This window comes from Saccopteryx bilineata, chromosome 1, assembly GCF_036850765.1.
Source record: "Saccopteryx bilineata isolate mSacBil1 chromosome 1, mSacBil1_pri_phased_curated, whole genome shotgun sequence".
Classification (NCBI taxonomy): domain Eukaryota; kingdom Metazoa; phylum Chordata; class Mammalia; order Chiroptera; family Emballonuridae; genus Saccopteryx; species Saccopteryx bilineata.
Window position 1 is genome coordinate 154,694,219 of NC_089490.1, and position 12,528 is coordinate 154,706,746.

At 49.8% G+C, this 12,528-nt stretch overlaps 1 protein-coding gene and 1 non-coding gene across 5 annotated transcripts in view; one reads left to right on the forward strand and one right to left on the reverse strand.

The window, feature by feature from the left end:
• DAPK3 (death associated protein kinase 3) overlaps nucleotides 1–9,838 on the forward strand; it is a 28,729-nt gene extending 18,891 nt beyond the window's left edge. For 2 of the 4 annotated variants that reach the window (XR_010731252.1, XR_010731253.1), the window contains exons 7-10: nucleotides 6,034–6,186; nucleotides 6,932–6,977; nucleotides 7,430–9,736; nucleotides 9,769–9,838. Coding sequence is in view for 1 of the 4 variants with exons in the window: in XM_066276029.1 (XP_066132126.1) it covers nucleotides 6,034–6,186; nucleotides 6,932–6,977; nucleotides 7,430–7,966 (736 nt within the window). In the remaining 3 variants the exon portion in view is untranslated. Of the gene's footprint in view, nucleotides 1–6,033; nucleotides 6,187–6,931; nucleotides 6,978–7,429 lie in introns of all 4 variants that reach the window. The other 2 variants (XR_010731255.1, XM_066276029.1) reach the window with 2 other exon arrangements.
• TRNAP-GGG (transfer RNA proline (anticodon GGG)) lies at nucleotides 1,471–1,546 on the reverse strand. Its single transcript has one exon. It is a non-coding gene; the product is annotated as a tRNA-Pro (tRNA).
• Nucleotides 9,839–12,528: the final 2,690 nt, after the last annotated feature.

Below are 12,528 nucleotides of genomic sequence, written 5' to 3' on the forward strand. Positions count from 1 at the left end.
AGGGACAGTGACCGAGAGTGACCCTAGCTCTCTGACCTATCAAGGTGCTCAGCAAACTTTGGGTTGGATGAGTGAATGTATGAATGAGTGAGTGAATGAATTTGTGTAGGAGAGAAGGTGTGGTCCTGTCTCAGGGGCTTCTGGAGAGTTCAGAAGGCACAGTACCCTCCTAGGAGGTAACATGTGGGACGCTGTGTATGACAGCACATGAACCCCTCTTAGTCCACTGACCTGAAGCTGGACCCCTCTCTCTGTGAAAAGGGGATTTGACCTTGAGGTCATTTCCTCAGAGGCCATGTTTAGGCTGTTCCTGCGTCAGATGTGCTCCCGCCTTTCTTCATTGCCTTGTTTATTGAATGGATGTAGTGATCAGAGATGTGAAGGTTTTAGGAGTGGGTTTTTTCTTTTTTTTTTTTTTGTATTTTTCTGAAACTGGAAATGGGGAGGCAGTCAGACAGACTCCCGCATGCGCCCAACCGGGATCCACCCAGCATGCCCACCAGAGGGCGATGCTCTGCTGCAACCAGAGCCATTCTAGTGCCTGAGGCAGAGGTCATAGAGCCATCCTCAGTGCCTGGGCCAACTTTGCTCCAATGGAGCCTCGGCTGCGGGAGGGGAAGAGAGAGACAGAGAGGAAGGAGAGCGGGAGGAGTGGAGAAGCAAATGGATGCTTCTCCTGTGTGCCCTGGCAGGGAATTGAACCCGGTCTCCTGCATACCAGGCTGACGTTCCACCACTGAGCCAACTGGCCAGGGCCTAGGAGGTGGGTTTTTTGAGATGGTTTTTTTTTTAACAGTTTCAGGTGTTTTTTTTTAATTAACTTATTTATTTTTTAGTGAGAGACAGAGACAGAGAGGGACAGATAATGACAGACAGGAAGGGAGAGAGATGAGAAGCATCAGTTCTTCGTTGTGGCACCTTAGTTGTTCATTGATTACTTTCTTTTTTTTTTCTTTCTTTCTTTATTTATTATTTATTCATTTTAGAGAGAAGAGGGAGAGACAGAGAGAGAAAGAGAGAGAGGAGAGACAGAGAGAGAGAAGGGGGGAGGAGCTGGAAGCATCAACTCCCATATGTGCCTTGACCAGGCAAGCCCAGGGTTTCGAACCGGCATCCTCAGCATTTCCAGGTTGACGCTTTATCCACTGCGCCACCACAGGTCAGGCCTTGATTACTTTCTTTTTTTTTTTTTTTTTTTCTGAAGCTGGAAACGGGGAGAGACAGTCAGACAGACTCCCGCATGTGCCCGACCATGATCCACCCGGCACGCCCATCAGGGGCGACGCTCTGCCCACCAGGGGGCGATGCTCTGCCGCAACCAGAGCCACTCTAGCGTCTGGGGCAGAGGCCAAGGAGCCATCCCCAGCACCCGGGCCATCTTTGCTCCAATGGAGCCTTGGCTGCGGGAGGGGAAGAGAGAGACAGAGAGGAAGGGGGGGGGTGGAGAAGCAAATGGGCGCTTCTCCTATGTGCCCTGGCCGGGAATCGAACCTGGGTCCCCCGCACCCCAGGCCGACGCTCTACCGCTGAGCCAACCGGCCAGGGCCTTGATTACTTTCTTATATGTACCTTGACCTCGGTACTCCAGCCAAGCCAGTGACCCCTTTGCTCAAACCAGCGACCTTGGGCTCAAGTTAGTGACCATGGGGCATGTCTATGATTCCACACTCAAGCCAGTGACCCTGTACTCAAGCTGGTGAGCCTACGCTCAAGCCGGCGACCTCGGGGTTTCAAGTCTGGGTCCTCCATGTCCCAGTCCAACGCTCTATCCACTGCGCCACCACCTGGTCAGGCTTAAAAAAAAAATTTTTTTTTAATGTTTATTTTTGGCTCAGTGGTAATCAGCCCAGTGTGTGGAAGTCTCAAGCTCAATTCCCTGCCAGGGTATATAGGAGAAGCACCCATCTTCTTCTCCACCCTTCCCCCTCTCCTTTCTCTCTGTCTCTCTCTTCGTCTCCCACAGCCAAGGCTCCACTCCAGCAAAGTTGGCCCAGGCACTGAGGATGGCTCCATGGCCTCTGCCTCAGGTGCTAGAATGGCTCTGGTTGCAATAGAGCAACAGCCCAGATGGGCAGAGTTATTGCCCCCTAGTGGGCATGCCTGGTGAATCCCAGTCGGGTGCATGCAGGAGTCTGTCTCTCTGCCTCCCAGCTTCTCACTTCAGAAAAATACCCCCCCCAAAAAAAGTTTATTTTTATTGGTTTTAGAGGGATTATAGAGGAAGAGAGAGAGTGAGAGACAAAGACAGGAACACTGATCTATTCCTGTATATGCCCTGACCAGGGATTGAACTTGCAACCTTGTGCTTTGGGACGATGCTCTAGCCAACCGAGCTATCTGCCCAGGGCTTTTTAAAATTTGAAATAACTTTAGACTCTCAAAAGAATGGCAAAAGCAGTAAAAAGCTCTGTATCCCTGTGAACATCTTGTACAAGCAATGTTTGTTTAAACCAAGAAATCAACTTGGTATAGTATTAGCAAGCAGAGCGAATACCCAAGTCATTCAATGTCACCAGTTTTTCCACCATGTCGTCTTTCTGGACCAAGACCCCAGCCAGGGTCATGCATTACATGTAGTCTTCTCTCTGAAATGGTTTCTCTCTCTTTTCTCATCTGTCATAACTTGGATGCTCTTTTTAAAAATATATATACATTTAGCCTGACCCAGTGGTGGCGCAGTGGATAGAGCATTGGATTGGGATGCAGAGGACCCAGGTTTGAGACCCCGAGATAGCCAGCTTGAGCACGGGCTCATCTGGTTTGAGTAAGGCTCACCAGCTTGAGCCCAAGGTCACTGGCTCAAGCAAGGGGTCACTCAGTCTGCTGTAACCTCCCAGTCAAGGCACATAGGAGAAAGCAATCAATGAACAACTAAGGTGCCACAACAAAGAATTGATGCTTCTCATCTCTCTCCCTTCCTGTCTGTCCCTCTCTCTGACTCTCTCTGTCTCTGTCACAAAATAAATAAAATGCTTTTAAAAAATTTTAAAGTATATATATTTAAATATATATTTTTTATTTTTAAATTACTGTTGATGTACAATATATATTAGTTTTGGGTATACAACTCTGGGATTAGACATTTATATCACTTATAAAGTGATTATCCTGATAAATCTAGTACCCACCTGACACCATACCTAGTTATTACAATGTTACTGAGTGTATTCCCTTTACTGTTTTTTTACTTTGTTGTGGCTGTTTGGTAACTACCAATTTGTTCTTCTGAACCTCTTCACCATTTTCACCCATCCTCCTCTCTGGAAACCATCAACATGTTCTGTGTATCTATGAGTCTGTTTCTATTCTGTTAGTTTTGTTTTTTATAGTTCACATATGAGTGAAATCATCTGGCCCTTGTCTTTATCTTATTTCACTGGGCATAATATACACTTTGTGTCTCCATGTTGCCATTGGCAAGATTTTTTTTTTTTAATTTTCTTTTTTTTTTTTTTACAGAGAGTAAGTCAGAGAGAGGGACAGACAGAAACGGAGATGAGAAGCATCAATCATCAGTTTTTCATTGCGCGTTGCAACACCTTAGTTGTTCACTGACTGCCCTCTCATATGTGCCTTGACCGCGGGCCTTCAGCAGGCTGAGTAACCCCTTGCTGGAGCCAGCGACCTTGGGTTCAAGTTGGTGGGCTTTGTGCTCAAACCAGATGAACCCACGCTCAAGCTGGCAACCTCGGGGTCTCGAACCTGGGTCTTCCGCATCCCAGTCCGATGCTCTGTCCACTGCGCCACCCCCTGGTCAGGCAGCAAGATTTTTTTTTTTAATGGCTGAATCATATTTCATTGTGTATATTTATATACATGTACCACTTCTTTATCCATTTATCTTTTTTGTGTGTGTGACAGAGACAGAGAGACAGAGAGAGGGACAGATAGGGACAGACAGGAAGGGAGAGAGATGAGAAGCATCAATTCTTCACTGCAGCTCCTTAGTTGTTCATTGATTGCTTTCTCATATGTACCTTGACTGGGGGGGGCTACAGCAGAGCGAGTGACCCCTTTGCTCAAGCCAGTGACCTTGGGCTTCAAGCCGGTGACCATAGAGTCATGTCTATGATCCTGCGCTCAAGCTAGCGACCCGGTGCTCAAGCTGGTGAGCCTGTGCTCAAACCAGATGAGTCCGTGTTCAAGCTGATGACCTCGAGGTTTTGAACCTAGGTCCTCTGTGTCCTAGTCTGACGCTCTCTCCACTGCTCCTCCACTTGGTCAGGCTCCATTTATTTATTCATACACAGTGAGATTGCTTCCTCATTTTGGCTACTGTAAATAATGTTGCACCTAAACATATAGATGTCTATGTCTTTTCAATTTAGTGTTTTTGATTTCTTCAAAAAAATACCCAGAAGTGGAATTGCTTCTTTGTCTCTTGTTACAGCCTTAGGGTTTTTGTTTGTGTGTTTTGTTTTGTTTTTAATTTTAATGGGGTGACATCAATAAATCAGGGTACATATATTCAAAGAAAACATGTCCAGGTTATCTTGTCATTCAATTATGTTGCATACCCATCACTATTTGTGTGTTTTTTAAGACTTGATTGATTTTATAGAGAGGGGTGGGAAGCAACAAGTATAGTTGCTTCACTTTAGTTTTTCATTGCTTATTGTATGTGCTTTGACCAGGCAAGCTTAGGGTTTTGAGCCATCAACCTCAGTGTTCCAGGTTGAAGCTCTGTTCACTGTGCCACCACAGGTCAGGCTATAGCTTTAGTATTGAAGCCTATTTTTGTCGCCCTGACTGGATAGCTTGGTTGGTAAGAGCATTGTCCCGATAAGCATCCCTGGTCAGTCCCCAGTCAGGGTGTATAAACAGTGTAGTGTTTCTGTCTTTCTTTCTCTTTCCCTTCTTCTCTCTCTAAAATCATTAAAATGAAATTTTAAAGTAAATAAAAGTTTACTGACCTGTGATGGTCCAGTGGATAAAGTGTTGACCTGGAATGCTGAGGTCACCGGTTCAAAACCCTGGGCTGGTGTGGTCAAGGCACATATATGAGTCGATGCTTCCTGTTCCTCTTCACCTTTTTTTTTTTTGTGACAGAGAGAGGGACAGATAGGGACAGGCAGACAGGAAGGGAGAGAGATGAGAAGCATCAATTCTTTGTTGCAGCACCTTAGTTCCTTGATTGCTTTCTCATATGTGCCTTGACCAGGGTGGGGGCTACAATAGACCAAGTGACCCCTTGCTCAAGCCAGCGACCTTAAACTTGAGCTGGTGAGCCTTGCTCAAACCAGATGAGCCTGCACTCAAGCTGGTGACCTTGGGGTTTCGAACCTGGGTCATCTGTGTCCCAGTCCGACGCTCTATCCACTGCGCCACCACCTGGTCAGGCTCCTCCTCTCTCTCCCTCTCTCTCTTTCTCTCTCTCCCTTTCTCTTTCTCTCTCTCTCTTTCTCCCCTTTCTCTCTAAAATAAATAAAATCTTTAAAAAAAAAAAAAGCAGATCATTCTTGGCCTGACCTGTGGTGGCGCAGTGGAAAAAGCATCAACCTGGAATGCTGAGGTCGCCGGTTTGAAACCCTGGGCTTGCCTGGTTAAGGCACCTATGGGAGTTGATGCTTCCTGCTCCTCCCCCCCCTTTTCTCTCTTGCTCTTTCTTTCTCTCGTCTCTAAAATGAATAAATTTTTAAAAAGAACTGGTTTTACAGAGAGGAAAGAGGGAGCGAGAATTATCAACTCATAGTTACTTTATTTTAGTTGTTCATTGCCTGCTTGTGGCTTGTCATATGTGCCTTGACTGGGCAAGCCCAGGATTTCAAACAGGCAATCTCAGTGTTCCAGGTCAACACTCTATCCACTGCGCCACCACAAGCTAGGCATGACTTCTTACTGCCTTCTGGTTGGCAGCCCAAAGGTGCTGGTTGAAGGTTCCAGGAGAATGTGTGTGTGGGATGGTTGGGGCCCAGTGTCTACCTTCCTCTGCATCTGGCCCCTTCATGGATACTGCAGAGTTTGGTGTTAGCCCAGGTAGCAGCTTGTGGATGGAATGAGCACTGGACACTGAACCCCATATTTATCTTCCAGTTTGAGTGGCGCCTCCCCATTCCTGGGTGAGACCAAACAAGAGACCCTGACCAACATCTCAGCTGTGAACTATGACTTTGATGAGGAGTACTTTAGCAACACGAGTGAGCTGGCCAAGGACTTCATCCGCCGGCTGCTTGTCAAGGACCCCAAGTAAGCACCGGCTGGGCAGAGGGGTCGGGGCATCCCCACAGGGAAAGCCGAACAAGTCTCCCTGGAATGGATGGTGTAGCTGAGAGGAAGTCCTTCCAAACCTCCACCTCTCCACAGTTAGGCTTTTGCTTTAGGCTGGAGATAGCACTGAATGGCTTAGGTTGGCCCACACTGTGTCATAAGAAGCTTGTAATTCATTGCCAACTTTTAAAATTGGAGTTTCACATAAAATTCCAGATTGATACTTTTTTTTTTTAAAGGAAAAATATCTCAAAGTTCTGGCAGCACAGAGCCTTTTTCACGGGAAGTGCTGTGGCTAGCTACAGCTGTCCTCCAGTGTGTGCCCATCCTTGTCACCCACTCAGCCCCTCCTGTGGGCACCTGTGTTGTTTGATCCCAGCTTTCAGTCTTGACCTGTTAACAAGACACCTCAGGGAACACACAGAGCCCAGAGCTTGTGCCCCCAAAGTGGCCTTAATGAGCTCCTGTGGTTGGCTTAGCAAAGTGGATGCTCTGGAGTATGTGTATAATTTCAAGGTCACTTCAAGGACTTGCTGCCAGGATGGAGGGTGACTAGAGTCTGGGGAACCTCGGGGGGCAGGTATCTGAGTCAGCCCTTGGCAGAGTGCTGAAAGCGGAACTGCAGCAGGGAGAACTTGGAAAACTTCCCTGCTCTGCTCCGTGGGGGGAGGACGGTGCAGATGGCATGCATGTGACTAACCAGGGTTGGGGGGGGCTTTTCCAGGAGAAGAATGACTATATCCCAGAGCCTGGAGCATTCTTGGATCAAGGTGAGGTGGGGCACAGCTCCCACTGAGGGATGGTAGGCGTGAAAAGTCCTCAGCATCCAGGGAGGGTCCCCAGATTGTTGGGTCTGGGCACTGGGTGGTGGGGTGCTCCCTGATATAGTGTCGGAGCCATCTCACCAAGGTACCCGCAGAAGTCCTTGGTACTTCTGTGCACTAGCAGGGCTCCCTCCCACAGAAACTTTTCATAAGGGGTAACTTCTAGGCCAGACTTGGCAGCCTTCTGTAAGGGCCAGTCAGTATTTTTGACTCTGCAGTCCCTGGCACCAGTACTCAGCTCTGCCTTCATAGCACGACAGCACCAGGACCATACGTATGCAAGTGGGCACATCTGTGTATCAGTAAAACTTTATTAACCAAAGTAAGTGGAAGGCTGGATGTAGACTGTAGACCAGCCCCCCCCCTCGTTCCAGGCTGTATTCTCTCTCCCCCTACAGGCCATCCGGCGGCGGAATGTGCGGCGGGAGGACAGCGGCCGGAAGCCAGAGCGGCGGCGCCTGAAGACGGCCCGCCTCAAGGAGTACACCATCAAGTCACATTCAAGCATGCCCCCCAACAATACCTACATCAACTTTGAGCGTTTCTCCAAGGTGCTGGAGGAGGTGGCAGCAGCCGAGGAGGGCCTGCGTGGGCTGGAGCACAGCCACCGGCTCTTCCATGAGGACATTGAGGCACTGACCGCCATCTATGAGGAGAAGGAAGCCTGGTATAGGGAAGAGAATGAGAGCATTGGCCAGGACCTGCGGCGGCTGCGGCAGGAGCTGCACAAGACCGAGGCACTCCAACGGCAGGCGCAGGAGGAGGCCAAGAGTGCTCTGCTGGGGGCTAGTGGGCTCAAGCGCCGCTTCAGCCGTCTTGAGAACCGCTATGAGGCCCTGGCCAAGCAGGTGGCCTCTGAGATGCGGTTTGTGCAGGATCTGGTGTGCGCCATGGAGCAGGAGAAGCTACAGGGGGTGGAATGTGGCCTCCGCTAGGGCTGCGTGCGGTGGGTGGGCCCAGGGGGTTCCAGTGGTGGGTGTTTCCTCAGTAGTCCTGGGACAGGGCCCCTCTGTCACCCTTAATCTGGCTCTAAAGAGTTCCCGGACTGGGACTGAGGTGAGAAGAGGCTGGACTTCATGGGGTCTTCATGGGGCCTGGGGATTCACTGCTGAGGGAAGGGGCCTGGCCAGCTCTGCTCCAGGAACACAAGGCTGATCTGGGCCTCTGCCTAGTCTATGTCCCCCTGGCTCCGTGCACCCCTCTTCTCTATCTTTCACTCTCCCACTCATTCTCACAACAGCAGTGACTGGTGGAGGGGGTCTTCCAGGGTAGCAGCACTTCTGGAACTCGGTAAACTCTCTGCAAGGGATTAGTAACTCCAAAATGGAACTGGCCGTGGTGAACATGGATGCTTTGTGCCTGACCCAGTGGCAGGTTGGCAGCCTTCATGTCCTGGGTTAGGGGCTGCAGAATGGTCAGAGCATATGGAGCAGGGCCTCATCAGCACCTTCAGGCCTTCCCTGACTATCTAAGCACATGCAGCCTCAGGGAGGGTTTCTGAGGGTCCCTGTATGCCTCAGGCTCAGAGTTGGAGGGGCTTATACTGGACATTCTGGCCCCTACCTTTTTAGAGATGGGAGGTGGCTCTTCCGGGGGTAGTGGTAGAGAGGGCCTCTGAGCCCTGCTCTTCACAGACCCTTGCAGGGCACCCTGGGCTCTGAACTGGGTACTATGGCCAGAGTTGAGCAGATGACTCAGCCCTCAAGGAGGTGTCAGTCTGGAGGTAGTATAGGGCATGGGAGGGCATGTGGCTAAGCACATTGCCTGGACACAGTAAAGGAAACATATGTAAGAGCTGAGCCTTTGTTTCTTCCCTGAGGCCCAGGAAGCCCCTGGGCAAGGCAGGTCTGCAGGGGCCAGGGAACTTGGGACAGGAGTAAAGAGCTGTCATCCACCCTGCAGCCCTGCCTAGTTGGCCAAGCTGTGGAGCTGTCCCCTCTCTCCACTTATAACACCAGTTGCAGGCTTCTCATGACAGTCCCTGAAGGGCCAAGGCAACCAGTGGGGTTCCTCCTCTGCCTTAGTCCCTGACCCTGCTGCACCAGCTCCTGCCTCCATTGCTGCCTTTTGAACTGTTAGGATTCCAGGAGGGATTACATGAAGTATCACGAAAGGTTCATGGGCCCAACATCCCCCACCCCAGAGAGCCCCAGGACTTCCTAGTCTCCCCCAAGACTCCGTGCTGCCCTGTGCAGGGAGAAGCCCATTTGCTAACTCTGCCTTTGCTAGTTCCCAAGTGCACCTGGCTGGGAACCCTCAGGGAGCATTGCCCTAGACTAGTGAGGTTGAGAAGGCCCTGGTCAGGTCGCTTAGAGTTGCCGTGGGCAGTGCTGCCATGTGCCACTAGGTGCTGCCCTTGAGCAGGACCTTGTGTGCCCTGAGCAAGTGCCCTAAGGGCCTGTTCTTCTGAACGTGGATCCTTAGCAGGTGGCCATTCTGAGCCTAGAGTTCTCTGCAGCAGTTTGGGTTAAGCGAGGGATACCCATGTAGATCCTTCATCCCCAGGCCAGCCAAGTGCAGGGAGGAACCAGGCAGGTGGGACTCGTATTCCTGCTGAGGCTGCTGTCCAGTGTTCCTGCTGCCAGGACACCGCAGGGCTGAGGCAGGGCTTAGGGACCTGGCTGTGGGGTCTGGTGTAGGAGTCTTCTGTTCACAGGTCTATCTCAGGGCCTGGGGCTCTGTACTGCCTCCACAAGCTCTTTTAGGTTTCAGTTGCTGCCTCCACAAGCTCTTTTAGGTTTCAGTTGCTGCCTCCACAAGCATGTGCCTGCTGCAAGCCAAATGGAAATAAAGCCCTGATTCTGACATCCAGCTGTTGTCTACTTGGGTCAGGTGGGGCAGCCTGCCTTGGGGCACCTACTATGATGGCCTGGCCATACTTTGTGTATCTTTTCTCTGCTGCCTGCTCCTGTGCTCCTTGGGAAGATGAGAGCAGACCTGTAATGTGCCATCAGCAGCTGCCCAGTCTTGGGGCTCACCTGGACTCTTAATTTTTGTAATGAGTTAGTAGTAGCTGGAGTGGCTTAGAGGGGTTTCTGTCCCTTCACACTCTCAGACACTGTGCTGCGAGGCCACATGTGTGTTCCCCTGCTGTATTATGTGCCCCAGCACAGGCCACCCATGCTCAGAGGGGACATAGGTAGTGTCCTTATTCTGCACAGTCTCTCAGTCTGCAGTGTGATGCAAAGGAGAGATCTTTTTTTTTTTTTTTTTTTTTTATAAATTTTTATTTTAATGGGATGACATCAATAAATCAGGGTACATATATTCAAAGAAAACATTTCCAGGTTATCTTGTCATTTAGTTCTGTTGCATACCCATTACCCAAAGAGAGATCATCCTCCGTCACCCTCTATCCAGTTTTCTTTGTCTCCCTCCCCCTCGCCCTCCTTCCCTCCCCCCACCCCCCATAACCACCACACTCCTGTCCATGTCTCTTAGTCCCGCTTTTATGTCCCACCAATGTATGGAATCCTGCAGTTCTTGTTTTTTTCTGATTCGCTTATTTCACTCTGCATAATGTTATCAAGATTCCACCATTCTGCTGTAAGTGGTCCAATGTCATCATTTCTTCTAGCTGAATAGTATACCATGGTGTATATGTGCCCCATCTTCTTTATCCAGTCTTCTATTATTTTTTTTTACAGTGATTAAAAGCCTTTAAGCAAACTCTTGGCCAATACAGCAAGAATCCATAAAAGAGTAGTGTCCTTAACATGTTCATCAAGTCCAAGTTGGCCCCATCACCATGCCAAATCCCTGAAAAATGCAACCCAACCACAGTTCAGTCTGTTAGGAGCTGTCACAGGGAGCAGGAGTCCAGGAAAAGTCCACATCCAGGAAAAGTCCACATGGCACTGGGATTGTCACCATTCTATACTTTGCAGCTCATGTCCAAGTCCCAGTGACCGCTGCTTCTAGCTGGTAATGATTCAGGTAGACTGGAAAAGCCATTTGCAGCATGCGTGGATATGGAGCCTCTGTTCTCTGCCTGGAGAAATGAGACCAAGTTGCTTTTCCCTGGAGCTCTGCGACTTTGGCATGGTAAAGAGAACCTTGGGATACACTAAGCCAGGGGTCCCCAAACTTTTTACACGGGGGGCCAGTTCACTGTCCCTCAGACCGTTGGAGGGCCGGACTATGAAAAAAACTATGAACAAATCCCTATGCACACTGCACAGATCTTAAAAAAACAAAATGGGAACAAATACAATATTTAAAATGAAGAACAAGTAAATTTAAATCAACAAACTGACCAGTATTTCAATGGGAACTATGGGCCTGCTTTTGGCTAATGAGATGGTCAATGTGCTCCTCTCACTGACCACCAATGAAAGAGGTGCCCCTTCCGGAAGTGCGGCGGGGGCCGGATAAATGGCCTCAGGGGGCCGCATGTGGCCTGCGGGCCGTAGTTTGGGGACCCCTGCACTAAGCAGTCTTGGTGTGGCTTCTTCAGTGATCCTTGGTTGAAGAGTCCTCTTCGTTTAGTCCAAAGTTGGTTTTTCCAGATGATAGTTCTTAACATTAGTTTGTAATCCACTTTGATTCTGGGAGGTAGATGTTGGTACGTCCGCCTACTCCAGCACCATCTTCACAGTCAAAGGAGAGATCTTTTGAACTTTAAATCCTTCCCAGGAGCTGCAGTTCTAAGCCTTCAGCAGCCCTCAAACATTGACATGTTTAGTACACCAAGGGGCACATTTCGCCTTTTTATTTTAACTTCAGTTTTTTTGTGTATGTGGCTTTTTTTTTTCTTTCATTTTTTTTCATTTTTCTGAAGCTTGAAACAGGGAGAGACAGTCAGACAGACTCCCGCATGCGCCCGACCGGGATCCACCCGGCACACCCACCATGGGGCGACGCTCTGCCCACCAGGGGGCGATGCTCTGCCCATCCTGGGCGTCGCCATGTTGCGACCAGAGCCACTCTAGCGCCTGAGGCAGAGGCCACAGAGTCATGCCCAGCGCCCGGGCCATCTTTGCTCCAATGGAGCCTTGGCTGCGGGAGGGGAAGAGAGAGACAGAGAGGAAGGAGAGGGGGAGGGGTGGAGAAGCAGATGGGTGCTTCTCCTGTGTGCCCTGGCCGGGAATCGAACCCGGGTCCTCCGCACGCTAGGCCGACGCTCCACCACTGAGCCAACTGGCCAGGGCTGTGGCTTTTTTTTTAAAGGTTTTTTATTGATTAATTTTTAGGAGAGAGACAGAAGGGAGGAGGAGCAGGAAACATCAACTCCCATATGTGCATTGACCAGGCAAGCCCAGGGTTTTGAACTGGTGATCTCAGCATTCCAGGTTAACGCTTCATCCACTGCGCCACCACAGGTCAGGCTAACTATAACTTTTTAAAAAAGACTTTTTTTTAAGTGAGAGGACCCATATCCTTGACCAGTATCCACCTGGCAACCCCCACCTGGAGCAGATGGTCCAATCAACTAAGCTATTTTTGGAACCTGAGGTTGACACACTTGAACCAATTGAGCCACTGGCTGCAGGAGGTA